Source organism: Clupea harengus, chromosome 20 (genome assembly GCF_900700415.2).
Source record: "Clupea harengus chromosome 20, Ch_v2.0.2, whole genome shotgun sequence".
NCBI classification, from domain to species: domain Eukaryota; kingdom Metazoa; phylum Chordata; class Actinopteri; order Clupeiformes; family Clupeidae; genus Clupea; species Clupea harengus.
Window position 1 is genome coordinate 6,028,522 of NC_045171.1, and position 21,821 is coordinate 6,050,342.

Below are 21,821 nucleotides of genomic sequence, written 5' to 3' on the forward strand. Positions count from 1 at the left end.
AGCGAGAGCCGGGGATGGACATGGGTACGGCCAGTTCAGGGGATAAGAAGAAACCTCTTCAGGTTTGTAAATGTGGATGGAGGGAGGAAAAGTCCCTGAAAGGCTTGAGGATCCACCAGGGAAGGAAGAAATGCCTGGATGAAAGAGTACATTAAGGCACTACCTGTGAAGAAGTAGCTCAAGTTAGTCGGTTGAAGTCCAGCAGCAGGTTGAGCACCAAAGACCACAGGATATCCTGTACCCCTTCTACAGCTGCAGGAGGACCTGGCACACTTGCACAGAATGGTGGACATCACGCAGCTGGTGAACAACAGGGACAAATCAAGCAGACATGCAGTGAACAGAAGCCAACGGTTAGATGGCCTGGGCCTTCTGAAGTCAAGGAATTGAGTTGCATCAATGATGATTTAAAAGGAGTTTTGGAGGATTGAAGGGTACAACGAAGAGTACATTGAATCACATGGGTGAAGTCATCTATAATTATGGCATGGAAAGATGTGGAGGTTGTCAGAAACTAGGAAGGAAAGCCAAGGTCAAGCCCAGCTGAAATAGAAAGGCTGATTCACGAGAGGAGGCAACTGAAGAAGCAATAGAAATGAGCAGATGGTGAACAGAGAGAAGGCATTAGTGTTCAGCAGGCGGAGAGGTGAAAAGGAGATTGGTAAGGCTAAGTAGAGTGGAGCTTCTCAGACAAAGAAGGCGGGAAAAAGGGCTTGTGTTTTACAAGGATCCATTTAAGTTTGTGAAGTATTTATTCACTCAAGAACAATAGAAAGTTTGAGAATCAAAAGAAAGGAGCTGGAGGAGTATATTCAATGAGTACATACTGAAAATCAGAGGCACGTGGAATGTGTTACCGGCAGACATTCCTCCAGGCTCAGAGCTGCAAGAAGTTGTGCGTTGTGCAAGAGCTGCAATGGCTCCTGGCCCTAATAGTTACCTTATCGTGTCCACACAGGAGGACCTGATGTTTTGAGTTATCTATGGAAGCTTATGGTGATTGTATGGAAAAAAGGGAAGATTCTGAGGATGTGGCGTCAGGCAGGTGATATTCTCATGCCAAAAGAGAAGAACACCATAACCATGTGCCAGCTTCGACCTATCAGTCTTCTTAATGTGGAAGGGAAGATCTTCTTTAGTATGGTATCAAGGAGGTTGGTCTGCTATTTGGAGGCAAATAGCTTGATGGGTATTTCTGTCCAGAAAGCAGGAATCCCAGGATTTTCTAGATGTTTGGAATATAGTAGTTAGCCTGGATGCCAGACGAACTTAGCTCCGCCCACAACATTTGAGGTCGGGAAGTTCGGTCTGGCATTGCTCCGTTGGGGAGAAACTATGTCCGAACAAAAAATAGTTTGGACCAATCAAATTGTCATGGCGGGCTTTATACGATGATGGACAGATGATCAACAGTAATGTAATCAAACACGTCACCAAAGAGCGCTTGGGTTGAATTATTTTTCAACAAACATGGCTGTTGCTGGAGAGCTGAGATGTGTAGAGTCTGTTTTAGACTGTTCATCGACAGCGCATTCATTTTGAAAGACGAACATAAAAACGCGATCAAGGCATTTGTCGATCGAAAAGATGTTTTTGCCGTCCTTCCTACGGGATTCGGTAAAAGTTTAATTTATCAGCTGGCCCCGATGACATACTACGTTGCTCTGATTGGTTGTAGGTCTATCCAATTGAGCGAAGAGGCATTTTTTTTCGGTGGAAACACGCCCCATAATCACAGCCCAATGGAGCAGTATCAGACTCATATTCTGACTAGAATTATGAGTATGACAACATCAGGCTATATAGTAGTATGATTTGGCATCAAATTCACACAGCAAGGACAGAAGGTAGAGACCTCTGTGTGGTATTTTTGGACCTCACTGATCCCCTTGGATTGGTGCCACACATTCTGTTGTGGAAGGCATTCAGTTACTTTCAGGTCCCTGAGAAGATTTCAGCATTAGTCAAAGCATATTTTGAGGATATTAAGTTGTGCTTCAACACAAGTAGTGGAAGATTGGTATCATGGCTGGATGCACCATTTTACCGTTAGCTGTCACCATGGCAATAGAGGTAATTATAAGGGCATCTAAATGGGTTGCTGGTGGTAAGAGGCTGCAGGATGGCACCCGGTTACCTCCCATCCAAGCTTATATGGACAATATGACAACACTTACAACAACTGCTCCATGTACCCGTTGGCTGTTAGCCAAGTTGAATGACAATATGAAATGGGCAAGGATGAAAGTGAACCTAGCAAATGTAGAAACTTACCTATCAGTAGTGAAAAAATGGTCGAAAAGAGTTTTTATATTGATGGTGAGGTGATTCCTTCTATTGTAGAGAAACTGGTGAAGAGTTTAGGCAGGTGGTACAATTCCATGTAAAGTGACCAAGGTAAGGTGGAAGAGCTTAGCCGCAGCCATTGATTAGCTTCATCCATGATTCTCTCAAATGTCTCTACCTCAGCATTTTGTCTTTATTACAGAGTTTATTGTTTGTTTTCTTTTTCAGTATGTAAAGCGTCTTTGAGAACTTAAAAAAAAACGCTATATAAATGTGATGTAGTATTATTATTATTTGTATTATTATTATCATTGTTAAGGCTATCAGTACCACTGATAAGACCTTCTTGCCTGGTATTGGTTTGGGCTTTTGCCATGCATAAGGTGGCCTTTGACTGTATCTGAAGTTGCTATTGTTGAGGTGGAGAAATTTGAGAGAATCATGAATAAAGCTAGGAAATGGCTCGGGGTGTACTGTAGCATTGTATGGAAAATTAATGTTGGAGTTACCAATGACCAGTTTGGTGGAGGAGTTTACCTGTGCTAAGACCAGCCTGAAGATTACTTTGTCTCAGTCTAAGTATACTCAGCCTCAGTCAAGAATACTGTTCCAATGATGAAAACAGATAAGACGTGGAATCCATGACAAATGGTTTAACATGCACAGGGTGCATTACAGCATAGGGATGTCATTGGGAAGGCACAGAGTGGAAGAGCAGGGTTAGGGTTAGGTGGGAAAAGTAAGGGCAATGGATGTATTGGCATAATGTTGATAAGAGAAAGATCAGCTAGAGAGAATTGTGGGCTGTGGATACAATTGGATGCAATTAAATTGTTGGAGCCACTTATTATGTCCTCTCAACTCTGCAGAAACCTCAGTCAGTGGGTGAAGATGAAAGCTGCAAATTGTGAATGGGTGTTGGCACTGTCTACGGACTTAGGGTCGCTGCACATGGAGAAATAATCAGGTTAAAGGTTTAAATCATTGGTATGTTTGAGAATAAACTAGCTGAGGTTCAGAAAAGGGACAGTAGAATGTATTTTGTGTGAGAGGGGCAGAAACCCATCGTGGGAATGGAGGGGGAGGTGTTCTGAAGGTCTGAAGAAGGATGGTGCTCACTTGGCATCCCCAGTAAAATGCTCACAAAGGCATATTTATTGTTGTTGTTGTTGTTACGTAGTGTTAAGCATGATGTGAAGTTGTTGGGTTTGAGTACTTGCATGTGACCGTGAGAGGTTTGGCTGCCCCCAACCAATAGTTCGAGGAATTTAACATATTTTCTAAAAATTAAAAATTAAAATCATTACATTACTAAAAGCACTAAAGCAGGCTACTGAAGACCAGCATGGCTTTGCTTTAGTGATGGGCAAAGTGCCACAGAGTAGACCTGTATCAAAGATGACCACAGCCGTGCTGGTATTCTGCATAAAAATATAACCTTGACATTAATACTGATTTTATGTAGTAGTTTTATAGACAAAGCTGTTGTTTCAGAAATAATTTATGACATTGTTTAGAGATTTATTCAGAGATGCATTTTTTTTTTTAAGGAGCAGGGCACGATACAGAAACTGATGCGTTTTAGCTCTGTAAACCTCTCATCCAATTCAATGATTTGAACTTAACAAACTGTTACTATTACATTCCATTAATTACATTACTTACATTATGTAATTTATCAATTATCAGATCAGGGATTTGCCATCTTTATGGCCTGGCACTGCACAGTGTTAAACAGTAGCTCTTATAGTAATGAGTCACATATTTATTTTCCCTTGCTGCCTGCAATAAAAGGTCGGGTTTCTGCCAAATCTCCCAGATGTTTCCGCACTTCGCTATAAATTCTGTTTGTGCAAAGCAACAGTAAGTATAACCTGTAAAGATGTCAGCCATACAACGTGTGCTGATAGTTACTCAGGAGTCAGTCACTGCTCTTCAAAAAGCTGGGCGAGAGTATTAGCCTCCAGTCCAGAAACTCAAGTCAGATGTTGCGTCTTTCCCCCTTCCGAAAAGTGAGGAGGGGCGTCCTCAACCAGGAGCCATCTGCCTAGCTTATAATGGGAATCACAAGTGTTAAAGTAATTCCATCCCAGCTCAAACCTCCCTCCCTTTTTTAGCAGACTCCCAAAAAAAGCAAAAAAAAACAAATTGCCAGTAGAATGAGGCTTGACTCTTTGCTTGCCAGACACTCAGTAGGCTGCTCAGCTCTTCAGTGCAAAGGACAATATGGAAAGTAGCACTCAGTCATATAGTCAGCAAACCCTCTGGAAAGATGTGAGTTCTGAAAGTTATTTTGTAAATAGCTTCTAACTTATGGGTCATCAGTAATCTATTTATTGCAGTATTGCCCAGTAATGTGGCATATTTGGGATTGTAATTCAATAATATTACTGAATATTACTTAGTAATTGTTAAATGATCTAATTTCATCTGAAATATATTGCCCTATTAGGACTGTTTATTAACCAATCTGGATTGGTGAATAAATGCACCACAACAGAGCCTTGAGGCATAATCATCACAGTAGGCAAAATAGATATGAATTCTATGGTGTAAAAAAATCATTTTCTAGTGAGGATTTTCAGGTTTGGTATCATGGCACCAAGTTTGTGTTTGGGTTTGTTTGTTTATTTGCCTGTGAGTGTCAGAGAAACTCTGAAACTGTATTTTATTTTCATCCTGCCATATGTCTGACAGTAGTGAACTTCAGAGACTGGGGGGAAATCTTGATACCTGTAAAAGCTTTTGGTGTCACATTCCCCGCAGTTGTTTTGTCGGGCTCTGGTGGATCAGTGGATATTTGCCAGTGCTACTGAATATGTAACTTTCTCTTTCGGTTTCATATACTTTTCTGATGTTATCATGCATATGTCAATATATTGAGTTCCTATTTTTTTGTGTATGAGATGGACTCTCTGTGTCTGTCTCTTTGTGTGTGTGTGTGTGTGTGTGTGTCTGTCTGTCTGTCTGTCTGTCTGTCTGTCTGTGTGTGTGTGTGTGTGTGTGTGTGTGTGTGTGTGTGTGTGTGTGTGTGTGTGTGTGTGTGTGTGTGTGTGTGTGTGTGTGTGCGCGCACACAGACTTAATGTCTCTGTGAGAGATACGGAAAGAAATAGAGAGAGAAAATGAGAAGACAAAAAATGCGATCAAAAGATTTTATTATTTTCCACTTGCTGTGACTTTTCAGTCAACCTCCCCTTGCTTACGGCTATGCTGCTCCTTGCATTTTCCATGATGCATGGTTTCCCCCCATAGTGGCGCTCTGAAATACATATCTTAGGGAATTCTCCAGCTGGGAAAGTATGTGTTGACATTTGACTTTGCCAAGTGCTGAAACAGATGCACAAAGATCTATGACGGATGAATTATTGAGATTTAGAAAACACCTGTTCCTGTAAAAGTCCTGCAAAAAAAAATTCAGTGCAGAAATGGAATTGAATAAATATGTGGATATCCGAAAATAAACGCAACCTCAACACTGTGTGGGTGTTAATTGCAAGAAAGGGGCTGGTGGCAAATAGAAAGGTAAGATAGAGTTCACACCTGGTATTGTGCCAAGTGCAAGAGAGTTGTTTTTTTCTTCCATATTTCTTTAAAATGTCCCCCCAATCTGTTACATTATTTAGCCTGTGGTAGCAGTCTCCCACTTCTATGTCTGACCAGGTGCCCTTAAGGGGAAAAAAAATACCTGTGGTATGAAATCTCTACTTTCTTTGCCACCTATCAGTGGCCTCTCTGCCTTTTCACATATATTCTTCTTGACTCTCTCTCTCTCTCTCTCTCTCTCTGTCTCTCTCAGTCTTTCTATCCTTCTGTGGTTTATTCCCTTTTTGTCTTTCTCCCTCTTGTCCACTAGCTCCTACTAGGCTCTTCTTCTCTCTCCTCCATCGACTTCACACACTCCCTCTGCCGCACACAATTTCTTTCCCCTTCCTCTCTCTCTCTTTCTCTCTTTCTCTCTCTCTCTCTCTCTCTCTCTCTCTCTCTCTCTCTCTCTTGCTGGCTCAACCTCTGTGTATCTGTCCTTTTCTGTTTGGTTTTATTGTTGGCGTCTGCCAACATCTTAGAAGGCCATTTTCGTCCTTCGTCTCATTACTCTTTCCCCCTCTCTTCTGTTAGCCCCTACTATAATCTATACTCCTCTCCCTCCGCTCCTCTCCCTCTCTCCACACCCCCCCCCCCTCTCTCTCTTTCTCACATAAGTACACTTTCCCTCTCCCTCATTCACTCACTCACTCTGTCTGTCTGTCTGTCTTGCACACACACACTCTCTCTGTAGTTCCACGTTGGTGGAACAAACTGCCTAGCACTACCAGAGCAGGGGCATCCCCCTCTACCTTTAAGAAGCTTTTGAAGACCCAACTCTTCAGAGAGCACCTCCCTTCCCAACTGGCACTTCGACTAGTACTTAACTTGCACTTACAGCAGTTACATTCCTGCACTTCTTTTTTTCTATTTCATTTTTCTATTTCTTATGTAAACCAGTATTTATTGTGACACTAGGTCTCTATTGCTTGTAGCTTGACTGTTCTCTCCCTTGTACGTCGCTTTGGACAAAAGCGTCTGCTAAATGACTAAATGAAAAATGAAATGAATCTCTCTCTCTCTCTCTCACACACACACACACACACACACACACACACACACACACACACACACATACACACACACACACACTTCCCCCTCCTTCTCTCTCTCTCTGGGTCTCGTCCTCTCTCACACATACACACCTTCTTTCTCTCTCTCTCTCTCTCTCTCTCTCTCTCTCTGTGTCTCTCTCTCTTAGGAAAAAGCAGCCCCCTGCCCCCGGCTCTCCATCAGAGCCCAAGGCTTGTAGTACAGGACTTGCCTTGCTGATTCTGAACCCTAAACCGGTTTAATACTGTTTCGCTGGCGGCCACCGGAGCATTTTCAGTGCAATTTAAATTCTGAAGCAGACCAAACTCTGTCCTCCAGTCAAGTTTCCACTGCTTATGCAATCTCTGGATTAGTGTAGCGACTTCAGATGCTTTTTCTTCTTTTTCCACACAGAGAAAAAAATTCTTCCTCGGGAGGAATTTCTGGCCAGGTGGCCATATAGCCTTCTGTTTCCCATCATGCATTGCTCTCGTAACACCTTGTTTTTTCCCCGATCAGGTTTTTTTAAAGGCATTTTATCCATTGAATATGCAGAGCCACCTGTCAGAGTGCTCAAATTTACTTTAAAACTATACCTTCAATAGCTGATTTGGAATAAGCTATGGCACAGTGTGCCTCTATTGAAGACCAAGAATTGTAGGTTTGGGTAAATGGCAGTAGAGTTTGTCCTTTGAAGGTCTCGTAGTATATAATAGAGTTTGATCATATATTTCATACACTTTGAATTCATAGTGCTGTAAGGTATCGCAAATACCAAATGTAAAATGGTTGTGCTTTTGAATGGGGTATTATGGGAACTCTCTCTCTCACAGGTATGTACCGTTTCAGATCCAAACAGAAGGATTTTCGATTCTAAGAAAAGCACTTTTATCAGCAGTTAAGCTGTTCTTCATTGAAGACCAGGCTAATTGAAGTGTGGTACATGCGTTTCCTGTGTTGTTATCCTAGCAGACCTGCAGGGTGCGGCGCCATGAATAGCAAGCTTTTCTATTCTCCTTTCCAGTGGCTGCTTAGGACAAAGCCCTTCTTCATTAATTTGTGGTCTTCGGCTTGGGGAATCAGGTCCAACAGGCACATTTGGGATTGGTTAAATAAATGAGAGATGGAATATCTCTTCAGAATTCAAATGTCCCCGGCACTTGCCTATTAATTCATTCTTTGCTTTCTAACAAGAGAAGTACCATACTGTTCAGACAGAATGGGTCTTATCAAAAAAAGCAAGTAGGAAAAGAATGTAATCAGACAATTCAGTCGTGAAGTGCTATTGAGTTCTCCCTATATTTGCCGGCAAAACTTCTTCACCATGAATTTTGGTTCTTTGGTTCCTGTCTTGACAAAAATGTATTTGAATTGAAATTAGCATGTACTTTCTAGTCTAAGTACTAAAGGACAAATAGAGAATGTGCTGTAATGAGCTAGCGTCTAGTGCCTTCTAGCTGGAAGCAGTGATACAACCTCAATGTGCAGTACATGGATACATGGTATGAGAAACATTATTTCACCAGGATATATAAAAGTGTAGATGACAGACCAGACTACCAGACATACGGTTTTTCTCTTTCGGTTTCACATACTTTTCTGATGTTATCATGCATTTGTCAATATATTGAGTTCCTATATATTGAGTTTTATGTTTTGTGTGACTGCAACACAAGTGTAAAAATAAACATGTTAGCTGTATTAATGAGGCTTTGTCTTGATGTCTTTATGTTTCAATTTAATGGATACCTCTATAGGCAAAACTAAAGCTTACATTTACAGACACAAGGATTTGTCCACTAAAAAGCTTGGCAACAAATGCAGAATTATTTAAAAGCAAATAAATTAACAACGTCATCACTGGCTAATGCTGTTAGATAACCACAGAGGAAATCCTTGTAGGGTTTTACACAAACTGTAATACATCAATGTCAGAACAGCAGGGGGAAAAAAAACATATTTCCGGCTGATCATGATTCCCCCTACACATTAATGGTATTGATCACGTAGGAAATTACACAGTCCATGGTCTAAGGTCTGTAGTGAGAACAAGGCAATAAGACCAAGCTCACAGTAGAGTGTCTGATACATTTTTTATTAATTTTCTGAGTAATAAATCTGTGATCTCTCGCTCACCGGGGGTTACATATTAATAAAGACTTTTTACTGCAAGGTTATAACGAGGCTGTAGCCACCATGTGCACATAACTTTGTTATCTTGTAAATATGCTTTGAAGGTGCTGGAGATTATGCAGGAGGAGATGATTTGAATGCGGATGTAAAAGGCTACAGAGGAAGTGTTTTTTTGGTATCCTCAGGTTATTTGTTTTGTTTACCTGTTTGTTTGTTTGTTTGTGTGTTTATTTTCCCAGGTGGAGGTGGGGAAAGAGAAGAAGGCCAGACACAGCTGCTACCAGAAAGCCGCCGTCGTCCTGTCCCTGGTGTTCCTCCTTCTCACCATCTGTGTCTTCAGTTTGAGGCATTTCTGGAGCCCAAGTCCAGGAAAGGTAAGGACACTCACTCCCATTAAAGGTGCAGTCCGCGATTCTAATCCAACACACTCTCTGCCAAATTCAGAGATATGCTCCTCATGGTCTTCTAGTTGTCAAAAACACTGCAGCGTTTGTACACAGTCCTGGCTCTGGAAAAGGAAAAACAAACACAGTGGCTCGGACCGAGCCATAAACAATTCCAGCCAATCAACATGTTGTTTCAGAAGCACGGAAAGGAGGGGTGGAATGTTATTGGTTTTTGAGCTGTATTATCGACAGCCTTTCACCAGACTCATGGACTGTACCTTTAAACCCTCCCAGCAGTCCCCCTTGACTTACAGACTAGCAAGTTTTTAATCACTTATGGCAGCACCATGACCTAGCAGACCTCCCTACTACCCCCGAGGAGTCTCTCTCTCTCTCACACACACACACACACACACACCCGAGGAGTCTGAAGTCTCCAAAGGCGTAGAGTGCGCTCATTTGCCATGCAGTTGCATGAGGTGGGACGTTTCATTTTATGATGGAGGACTTCTCCTCTGCTCCAAAACCCAGACAAATTGCAGCCGTAATACCTTTGCCTCATGCTCACCTAATTGCCATCGTTCCTCGAACACCTTTCAATTTGCACACGGTCCTCCGGAGCGGTGCTGTTAGAGTTGGTGTAAACTCCTGTCCCCGTAATTCATCTTGTGGAAATCCGATGCTCTCTGTCTGGCACAGTCTTAGTTTCGCTCTGTGTCTCTGTGAACTGTGAGTGGTTCATTAACACATAGATGTGGCGAGGAGAGGGGAAAAAATCATTGATAATTTATCTAACCAATTATGATGGGCCTTTTTTTTTTATTGTGGGCACTTCAACGGGAGAAACTTGTAACAAATCATATCATTATCCTGCTGAGAAATATATTTAGACTGGCAAAAGGGAGAGGCAGGAAGGGAGGACAAAGATGAAAAAAGATGAAAAGAATTAAAGAAGGGTAGACTGCATACCAATATATGGAACAGGTACAGAATGACGATCAGGGAGTCTTGGATGTTATTGAGTCTTGATTAATAAATACATATATCCTCACCTGAAGAGTAGTCAATGAAGGGACATTCGACTATTAAAATTAAACTACAATTATTGCCTGTTTTGTGGAATTTTGTTTAGTTTTGGAGAAAAGGGCTGTGCAAAAATCACCTCATATGGTTTCAAAATGGCATTAATCCAAGACCACAAAATGCTCTTAGGAACTCTAGATTCCTCTTATGCAGCAATGTAATACTTGTCAGTATTTGGTATATTGCCTCCATTTCGTGATGAGACCTGATAAAGACCCGAGCACTTGCAACTTTCCTGGAATTTGTATAGCTTCTCTTTAAACCTGATGTTATAGCTACTTTTGTGTTTCTGCATATCCCTGTCCCCTGTAGCTGAGCACATGAACCTTGGCATGTTGATAGGCAGATCAATTCTGTAGATTTCACGACGCAGCTTACTGTGATGGCTGCAAGGTTAGCTTTCAAGCTAATGAGTAAACAGGTATTTGAAGTTAACTTTTATGGCACGTGTAGTAAAGTCAATATTAATAATTCACACAATTCACCTGAGGATGTTATCACAACAGCTCTTTTCATATATGTGGTAATGTGAGACCATTTTTTAAACAAACCTGGATATACCCAGTAGCAGGTATTCTTTCATAGGCACTGTACGTTCATGTTAGATTTATGTAGTCTTGGATTCATGCCCGATGGAAGCTTGTGGGAGTTGATTTGTTTGCCTTCTCTTACTCTGAAAACCATTTTCAACAACTCCGAACTCCAAACTAAATATATTATTTTAGGTGTAGTTTTGGAAAATCCTTTTAAATACGCCATGATACATGTATGTGTGTCATCTTAGCCATAGATAAAATCAGCTCTGTGTGTACGGGAGCTTACTCATGGCAGAGGTTGTCAGACCACTGAACACCAGCTGTGGTCTCCCATATTCCTCTAATTGGGTCAAGAGCGTTGTGGCAGGTTTTCTGGTCCTTCCCTCTCGTAGTTGTATTTGCGAGGGATTAACATTAAGAGAGAAATTATCAAAGGAATGAAAAAAAGGTATTTAAAAAAAGAATCTAACAAATGTGTTTGAAGAAATGTGATACATAACTCTAGGACAAAATCTAAAGGTGTGATCTAGTGTGTGTGGGTCTGTGTCTTTATGTGTATATAGCAGAAAGGGTGTGAGAGAGAAAGGGAGTCTGTGTGTCTATATATACATGTCCCTGTGTGTGTGTGTGTGTGTGTGTGTGTGTGTGTGTGTGTGTGTGTGTGTGTGTGTGTGTGTGTGTGTGTGTGTGTGTCTGTGTATCTGTGTGTGTGTGTGCGTGTGAATATGTGTGTGTGTGTGTGTGTGTGTGTGTGTGTGTGTGTGTGTGTGTGTGTGTGTGTGTGTGTACACAAGACTATATTGGCCCCCCGTCGCGCTGCCTGCGAGTAAGTGCTGACAGCACCGATGCCGCCTGAGTGTGCCACTGTTTAAGTTCCGGGGCCGCCGCAACCTCACAGCCCAGTATGAATATTTCAATCATTAGCCCTACATATTTCATGTGCTAGTCCCCCTCCTGCTAGCACACACCGCTAGTGACTGTCTCCCTCTTTTGGATCCGCATCTTTAATGTATTAGTCCCCCTCCTGCTAGCACACACCGCTAGTGACTGTCTCCCTCTTTTGGACCGGCATCTTTAATGCTCCTCCTTTTACACTGGCCCCCCAAGCCCTCATCAATTATTCCCCAGCTCTCAAAAGCAGAAACTCCCAACAAACTAATTAGAAGTCAATACATCAATATTACCGGAGATTGCCTCCTCCTCCTCCTAAGTATGGCAACAGGCCATGCAGAGTGGTCTCCTGTGCCCGGCTTTGCATAAACTGCCCTGGAAAGGTAATTTGTTCGGCATATTGTATTTCAATATGACATGGTAGCCGCTTGGGAGCTTCTTTTAATTACTTGCAAACATATGTTGTTACAGAGGCTCAGGGAAGATAAAGAGTTAGCCATCATTCTCGCTGCCAGTGTGTGTGTGTGTTTTAGAGTGTGTGTTTGTGTCCCTGTGTGTGTGTGTGCGTGCGAGCTGTTGAAGCTGCCCACATCCCTTTTTTCTGGCTCAAGGCACTGTGCCGTTGCTATACAGTATGTTTACCATGTTCTCCTTATTGTTGTGAGAGCAGCATGGCCATAGGTAATTAACTCCCCCGCCCTTTCTTCTCCTCTCTTCATCGCTCTACGAGTGAATGATCGCAGGAAAGAAGAAACACTCCTCCACAGACACAGAAATCTGAAACCAATATGGCACGCTTACACCCATTTTTAAAGTGATACAAAGACAGCATTTACCACACGGCCTTTGGACAAGGTTAACTCAGATGGTATACATTCACACACACACACACACACACACACACACACACACACACACACACACACACACACACACACACACACACACACACACACACACATATACACATTGCTGAGATTAAATCACATCTGAGCAACATTTACTTCTGCGGTGTAAACAGCCGGTCTCCCCCTGCCATTGTGACCGCAGTGGCATGATGGGGGGGTGGTTGGGCAGGTGTAGGGCCTGAAAAACAGATCAGGGGCGGCAGGATGAAGCTGTGAAATTGCGTCTGGAGCCACATGAGTGTCAGGCTTCGCTACGGCACCACCATTATTCAACCCTCCTGAAATTGCATCACTCACCTTGTTCCCCTGCCCGCTTCGCCAGGCTCGCCTTCTCCGCAATGAGCCCCCCGACTGTCTCCTAAAGACTTCAGAGGGGCGCTGGGGCACCTAATGAACAAAGCTGCACCTGCTCGGGCCGTAATGGCCGCAGGTGGAAGGACAGGGGACGACCCCCCCCGGGAGTGTTTGTTGACTGTCTGTGTCCTGTAGCCTTTTGGCAATCATGCCTGAATGGCTCAAGTGTCGCCATCGCCACGCAGAAATGGACACACAGACAACCCCTGGCACATCAGCAAGGATGGATCGTAGCGCCAGCGAGAAAAGAAAAGAAACGAAAAAGAAAAGAGAAGATGGCCCCCCTTTTTCAAATGGATTCCTCTTCCATTCATACGTGAATCAGATGTCTTCAAGAAAATGCTGGGCCTTAGAGTGTTTTTGATGAAGTGGGTTGTTTTTCTGCATTCCCTCTTTTTGGGATAGGTGGTGGTTAATGAAACAGACTAGCCTACGCAGACAGCTGTTTCTTTGGCAGCCTTGTCAGAGCCATTGGCTCCAGCCTGTAATCTTCTCTGGAAACATGGAAAGCTTAGTTATGCACTTAAAGCCTGTCGCCCATTTATCCCCCGCCTTCAGTTGCAGAGGGGAGAGTTTCGCATGCTTAGTAAATCTGAGCTCCAGCCTAGTATGCTTTGAACTGGAGGTGGGGAGGGTGGAGGCACAAGTGGGGGGTGGGGACAAGGGGAGCAGTGAGTATTGCTAAAATCCCATCCAGCTGAGGTCCTGATGTGGACCTTGCCCATGGCATACCGCCTGTCTGCCTGACGAGCTGCAGCTTCTGAAAAAAGTTGCTAGCATAATGAAGAATGCAGTGGCACTTCATCCATCTTTAAGAACAAAGAAAGAAAGAAAGAAAAATAGGTAGCATGTTTTCTCCATCAGCATGCTGTGTGTGCTGATATCTTTAAGAGGGGAATGTTGGTTTAAGATCGTCATAACATCCTCATCCCTACCTACTCCTTACCTCAAACTCACTCTTCTCTTTCTGCCAGAACACAGTCTCCTCCCTCGGTTCCTTCTCCATGGAATCTGAGATGTGATATCCAGTTTGTCCTTCCAGAGTGAAGTCTGCTCAGAACAGCAGTGGAAGGGAATTTACTTGGAGAATTTCTTTAAATAAGTATTTCATTGTCTGTCCAGTTGCAAATACATTCATATCCATATATAATTGTGGCTCACTTCAGAATCTGAATAAACGCTACTGTGGTAAGTGAAGGGTCTGTGTAATACCTAAGACGACTGCACACCACAGATTGAATTGAGGAGGTGAACTCCTACAGTGGAAACATCTGGCAGAAGGTAGTGCGGAATGCTACGATGGCGTAAACCAGATGGCTTTTTCCTCCGGTATCTACCTGACAACAGACTTTGACGAGAAAAAAAAGACACAGATACTAAACTTTCAACGCAGTTTGACGCTGTTAACCAATTGAGACACTTTTTAAAGTGGACATCCTTATGGACGTCCTTGCCTGGCAATTATTTCGCTTGCGCATACAAAATCTGGAGGTAGGAGGTCGACTCCTACGGTGGGTAAGTTAGCGGAAAATGCTAACATGGCGCTCAGCAGGCATTCTGATAGGAGTTGCACACACCTGGAGACAACTAGCATATTGTGCCGCGGAACCATGTGGCAACATTCAGCAAGTGTTGCCACGTTTCTGTCGCTGCTGAGTGTCATGCAATGGCTTTGTTGGATTCAAAATATGCTCTTTTGTTGTTTTGTGCGGTACCACTTATCAAAGGTAGCATGCTGACATCCCCCTCGCCTACCAGATGTTCTTTCAGCTTGACAGTCAATGTTAATAAACCTTTGTAAAGATCCAGCACATCCACTGATGAAATATTGAACAGAGAAAGATTGGCACCTCCCCGTGGGAGCTAGGTTGTTTTGATAAGCACCGAGGCAGGAGAACAGGCTGCCAACTACTCCGCCAGCATTCCAGTAGGGGAATACCCATTTCCATCGTGTTTGTGTTGCTTTTTTAAATTATTGACTTGAAATATGAACATTGCAGGTGGAATAGGGGGAAAAAACCTATAAGATGACTACACTGTTCTTCACAGCTCAAGACATGACATTGTTTTACAGCATCTGCTTTAGACATCTGAAGAGATGAGCTTCAGCTCTCTGCATAAATAAAACATCACAAGGCTAACCTTTTTTACATGAAAGTAATCTCACAGACAAATATTCCTAAATTGATTATTGCATAATTGATCTGGGCAACATGCAGTGTATGAGGCAATCTGTCATTTTCCCCCTTTTGAAAGTGAATCAAATAACAACAGCCTGACTGTTTCAGATGCATTAGCATTAGCTGTTGTTTGAGCAGCTGCTGTGGTAACCTCCAAAAGGACTCACTGATGGAACGTTTGTGCCACTGGTCAGCTGCATAGTATGTCCTTTGAAGTGTACAGTTTCTGTGGTGAGGTATAATACAGTTTTACAGCACAGTGTTAAATATGCCTGTTAAATGTACAGGTTGTACAGCGTTAAATATGCCTGTTAAATGTATAGGTTGTACAGTGTTAAATATGCCTGTTAAATGTATAGGTTGTACAGTGTTAAATATGCCTGTTAAATGTACAGGTTGTACAGTGTTAAATATGCCTGTTAAATGTACATGTTGTACATGGAATCTCCTACTTTGTCTGGAGAGAAGTAATGGAAGAAGGTGAATATTTAATGAATCATCATATAACCAGCACAGGGCATGAAGCTGGTTAAAAAAGTAGTGTACTATTCAAAGTAGTGTACTATTTGAAGCACAATACTATTTAAAGTACTGTACACAATTTGAAGCAGTGTACTATTTGAAGTAGTATACTATTTAAAGTAGTGTACTATTTGTGAAGAGGATGAACAATACAGATGTTTGGCCAAGGCCACTTTCTAGTCTACCACCATTATTTGGACACAGTGTCTGGAATCTCTCTCATAACTTTGCTACTCTCAGGGTCTGGAATTACTGATACATACAAATGTACAATGTAAACTTTAGTGCTGCTTTAAAGACTTTTCTTTTTCATTAATTTGGTTTATACTGAGTAGTCCTTCTCTTCCTTACGCTCACTGTGATGTCAATCAGTATTTGTTCAAATTAAGCTACAAGCCAAATATGTTTATAGCGAAACTTTATCTTGACATCCCAGAGAACTCAACGAAGGCAGCTGCTTATTAATCAGTAAATTTGCCCCCACAATAGCCTTTCGGATTCTTACATGCAGCGTGAATGCTAATAGCAAACATCAATCTGTTAGGAGGAAAGAGAATTTGACCATTATTTGCAAATCTTTGTAAATATACACAGAGTTGAGCACTTTCCTGATTGTCAGACACAGACTCGTTTTGACTGCCTCTCCAAATGTTTTTCATTAAGTCTGTGCTGGACTACCCGAGTCTTCTGCCGCCAGCACAAACTATGGAGAGAACAATAGCTGACTGTCTGCTTTTCTAACCTATTAATTTACCCAAGGGGGTTACACAGAACTCCATACACCAAAAAAATGCCTTTCACTCCTAATGTGACAGTTTGGTAGGTTCTATTTTTCACATTGTTTTAAGTTCAAAACATATTTTCAACACAGTCCACTCAGATATAGATCAATCAAACTATTACCAGTACACAAGATTGCAGAATGGCAGTTCTATTGAAATTACTGATTGATTTCTATATACAGGCAATGTGTAGCTGACACACAGACACATCCTTATATTGCTGCTATGTTGGTGTCTGTAGTCACTTTCGGTTGTAAGTAGAGAGCACATATCAGAATCAGAAATCAGAATCAGAATCAGAAAGGTTTTTACTGCCAAGTAGGTTTTCACCTACGAGGAATTCTTTGTGGTACAATGGTGCAAACAATAAACATACACAATAAACAATAAACAATACACATATTAGGTTACAGCAGGAGTGTGCAAAAAAGGGATTAGAGTCCGTGTTGGGGGCGGGGGTCCCGGGCCTTGTTGATGAGGCCAACCAATCTATTGAAATTACTGATTGATTTCTATATACAGGCAATGTGTAGCTGACACACAGACACATCCTTATATTGCTGCTATGTTGGTGTCTGTAGTCACTTTCGGTTGTAAGTAGAGAGCACATATCTGCTAATGGCAATGTGTTTGTCTGCAGAGTAAACAGCAGACATTTTCTAAGACTCCAAAGATAGCAATTTTGCAGCCTGCTTTTAAGAGATTGACTGCAGTCTGAGACAGGAGTCAATTTACGTCTTGAGAAGATAATGGAAATAAGCGGCAGATGGCCACAGTGTTTTCTGTCAACATCAATCCATTCCCATTATCAAGGTTACATTTAAATGACATTTAAGAACACCTTTTCTGCATTAACGGCCTTAATGGCTACTCTTCAAAGTACCAGACCACAAACTGCGGCTAACAACAGTAGCCGAACAAGATATTGTGAAGTGTTGATTGAGCTGAGACAAAAGCCCTCGTAGATGTGGGTATGATGGCCGAGGTCAACTCGTTTTCAAAGAAACCTAGCTTTCAAGCCTTTCAAACCTAGCAGAAATGTATTGGCACTGCCATTGGCACCGGTACAGATATAGTTACAAACCAGACTGTGCGGAGGTAGTTGCAGAGCAAACTCACTAACTTCCCGTTAAACATATCTCTAGGACGCTTGCAAAGGCTGTCCACCTCAAAATGAGTCACAAGCTTTTACAGCATTACACTCCTTCCGACAGAAACATTGCAAAACTAGGAAGTATAGTAACAGAAAAGCAGGTATGTGATTACATTCCTGTGGAGAAATGGCAAATGGCAGAAGATACAAAACTGTACTTACATTTTTATTTTACATTAACATCCATCTTTCTCTTTCCCTGATCAAGGTTTTGATGTTCTCAGATTCTTTGCAAAATCCCTACATTGTGCTGTTGCAGTGAAGGTTCAATGCGAGGCAAAAATGTTCACAACCATTTTCCTGTTCAATTCCAGCAGTGTATCGTCTGTCCTCTAAAACTCTGGAATGGTTTATGTCAAAGGACTCATACACACAGCCATACAGTACAGAAAGCCCATTGTTACGGAAAGATTGTTTGACCTTGCACTTACTGACACTAAATGCTATACTACCCTAGCACGTATGTGTTAGATCACATACAGTCTCATTTATCTGGACATTTATGCTACACAATAAACATTGTGTGGGGGCAATATCGCATCTAAATCACATACAGTCTCAATTCTGTCTGTTTCAGGCATTGTGCTACAGTTAGAGCTTCCACCTCCAGTGCAGGCAGGATGTGGCAATTCACATGGCTTAGTAAATTCAATGGTGAAATATTCATGACGATGAATATGCGAGTGATGGTTCAATTGCATGATGACATTTAGCATCTAATGGCTATCATCGGGAGAGGGTTCATAGATTGTAGTACCATTGAGTGAATATCTTGTTGATATTATTAATGGCGGCGCGACAGGACTTGTGTGTGCAGTTTGAGTTGGCAGATGGGTCATCACCGCGTAATTAGCGCTGTGTGGTGTCATCAGGCTGCCATCGCACCTGTCCTCTGCCTCGTACACTCGTAGCCGAAGCAGGTCAAGGGCCATCATCGCATTTAAAACTCTTTCATCCGTTACTGCACACACTCAAGTAATCAGCTCTTCAAAGAATCCACAATGGCCTTGTGTTAAGCTGAAATGATGAAATAATGCACGGTTTCAAGGAGAACTTTAGATGACCCTCGCGCCAAAGCCTGAGGTGATTGAACTCAGGCTTGCCACCCAGGCAGTTACGAGAAAAACAGATTCATCACTACCTTTGTTGGCTCAATGTGCCGTCTTTACTCAAAGACTCTTTATTGCCTCCTCATGCCGGCAGCACTATCATAATATCATTTCATGAACTGCAAGCCAGTAAACATCTTACTGGACGCTTGTGTCCCTGCTTCGGCACTCCAGCTTCATTGCTGCACAGCACTATGGGCAGACTGGGAAATATAACTGAAGTTGCTGACGTTTTGCTAAACTTTGTTGTTGTATGCTGTGGATTATTTTTGTTTCTATGGTTAGAAACGTTTAAGCAATGCAGCTTTAAATTTGGCAGCTGAGTAAGAAATCAGTTTGGCAATCATGCCTAAATTGTTCTGAAAAGGAGAAATGCTTGTGCAAACTGCCATGTTTGTTGGGCTCCAATAAGCACCTAACTTTCCTGACCTTCCACAGAGCTGCGAGGCGGAAATGGGCCTTTAATGTTTCCTTCTTTGTGTTTCAAGAACGTTTCAGCACTCATTACTGGGAAATGCTATTCATTTGGCCAAATTACAGAGGGTACTAAAAGTCTGAGGAAACATCGCCTGCAAGCTGTGTGAATGCCACACTGCCACAGGAGAACAAAACAATCTCAGTGAATTTGTTAACCCGTGGTGGAAGGTTCTGGAAGCTCGTCGTGATGACAGTGTTGGTTCTGCTCCAAGTCCATCTCCCTGGGGGAGGAGCAGCTCATAGCTCGAGGTCCCGGATGGGTGTTTAGTTCAATATTTGGCTGTGGCCCCAAAAAAAAAAAAAATCTGTTTCACATTCATGGAGATGCACCCGAGTCTTCGGAGATGTCTTTGATGAATATTTCATGCCACATTCACTGCCCTTTCATGACAAAAGATTACCCGCACTCAAAGAGTGGAAAGCTATTCAAAGGAACAATCAGTGACAGGATTCATTGAGCGTTCCTTTCCAAGGATGTCATCCTGGGCTCACTCCACAACTGGTCGGAGGAAAATAAACGTGTGCCTGAAAAGAAAAAGGAAGTCAGATTGACAACGGGACAGGGAGAGGAGGGAGGGAGGGAGGGAGGGAGGAAGGAAGGGCGGGCAGGGAGAGTTTGTTGATGGTTCATGTTTTATTTATACGTGCGCTGTGTCGTACCTCGCTGCAGGTCAATGATATCAGTCACAAAGATGAGCCAACACTTGGCCCTGCAAAGCCACGCGTCCTGGCTTAGGAAGGGCCTCGTGGAAGCCCGGCGAGGCAGTGGTTGCTACGGAACGCATGACAGAATAGAACAGAAGGTCACAGCTCCAAGCCCTCTTGCAAATATGTGAACAACAAACATCAAAGGCCATCATGTACACCACTCAGTTTCCTGCACAAGAGATGTATAATGAAACTCATTCCACTCTAATCATTCCAAACCCCACTTAAGGTTAATCCATCGCTGCAGTACATGGAATAATATGTTGTATTTTTTGGCAACAAAGAATATTTAATGTATCTCAAGGATTTAAGTGCAGTTCTGTCCATGTCCATAGTATTATTATTTCAGTTAGGGTTTGGACCAAAGCCAGAATTCATTCATAATGACCAAAGCATCATAACTTCTCATGTATTCATGATGAAATCAATTCAATTCAATTGTATTTATTAATATATTACCGATGACAATTGAAATGGTCTCAAGGCGCTTTACAAAGCCCAGAGCCTGAACCCCCCTAGATCAAGCACTAAGGTGACAACGCAAAACTCCCTATTAACAGGAAGAAACCTAGCCCAGCTACTACGAGGGAACCCATCTGCTTGGGGCCGGGTGGGTAGAGAGAGTGTGTGTGTGTGTGTGTGTGTGTGTGTGTGTGTGTGGGGGGGTAAGATAAATTCAGACATGTCTTCAGGATAAAACATATTAGCATACATGCGGGTTATATGCACTCAAGAGTACATACAAGATTGATGGAATAAAATGGAAGCCAGCATTTAAACTATTGGTTGTAGATCAGCTGTACCGCACTGCAGGAAACACAAAGAGAGTCCGTAAAAGCACTTTTTATACTCCAAGATTGTCCTTGCATCGTGAGACGTACAGTAAACAAATCCCTAAAAATAAGCAGGGGGCACTCTGTAAAGGTGTGTTGCAAAATATAAAACAGCCCCACTGAACTTTCCATAATTTTCTTCTGTTTTTTTCCCCTCTAAACAATTCTTCAGACAACAATGTCCCACTCCCTGCATCAGGGCTCACAATAGCATGCTGACCAGAAGGAAATGCAATTGCTCCCAGTGCTCCTTAGTTCCCTCCCTGCTGCACATAGCTCTATTACCCAGCACAGTAGCTGGGATCAAGGTGATTTATTGCCAGGGAGAGCTCCAGTTGTTTAAAATGGCTGGTGCGATTAGTCATATATGCGGCGGAGCCGAAAAAGGGGAGGGGGGGGGGTGGGTGAGTGAGGGGGGGAACCGAAGTTCTTGTGCAAATTAAAAGCAGCTGTGCGGACTCTAGCGAGCCGCGACAAGGTGGTCAGATGCGGCAGGCAGCCAGGGGCCCCCTGGGAGTGGGGAGAGAAAGTGGGTCATTACACCAGCTCTCATCCAGGAGCACGGAGTCGAACTCAACATCCACAGACCCCCGACACTCCTGAACTACCACGACAAAGAACACCCATTAACTCCAGGCAGATAAAGGCAGAGACTCCGGGTTAGGCTGTAGGAATAGTGTTGCAATACATTTCTGAATAATCCTGCAGTTTCAAGATGGTTTACACAAGTAAAAGGTATTTCTTTAACTAGTGTTTTTGCCTAAATGGCTAGCTGGAATCTGATGTTATCACACAATTGTACTCCGAAACTGGAATCTGGAGTACCCAGATTTGTTTGCTTATGCAAGCTCAAATTGCTTTGTT

General features: G+C 42.6%; 1 protein-coding gene across 1 annotated transcript in view; it reads left to right on the top strand.

The window, feature by feature from the left end:
- The first annotated feature begins 3,900 nt into the window (after positions 1 to 3,900).
- The window catches only part of tnmd (tenomodulin), a 43,827-nt gene continuing 25,906 nt past the window's right edge, over positions 3,901 to 21,821 (top strand). Inside the window, exons 1-2 of the mRNA XM_031587593.2 lie at positions 3,901 to 4,560; positions 9,275 to 9,409. Coding sequence (XP_031443453.1) covers positions 4,513 to 4,560; positions 9,275 to 9,409 — 183 coding nt within the window. The 5' untranslated portion in view covers positions 3,901 to 4,512. The remainder of the gene's footprint in view (positions 4,561 to 9,274; positions 9,410 to 21,821) is intronic.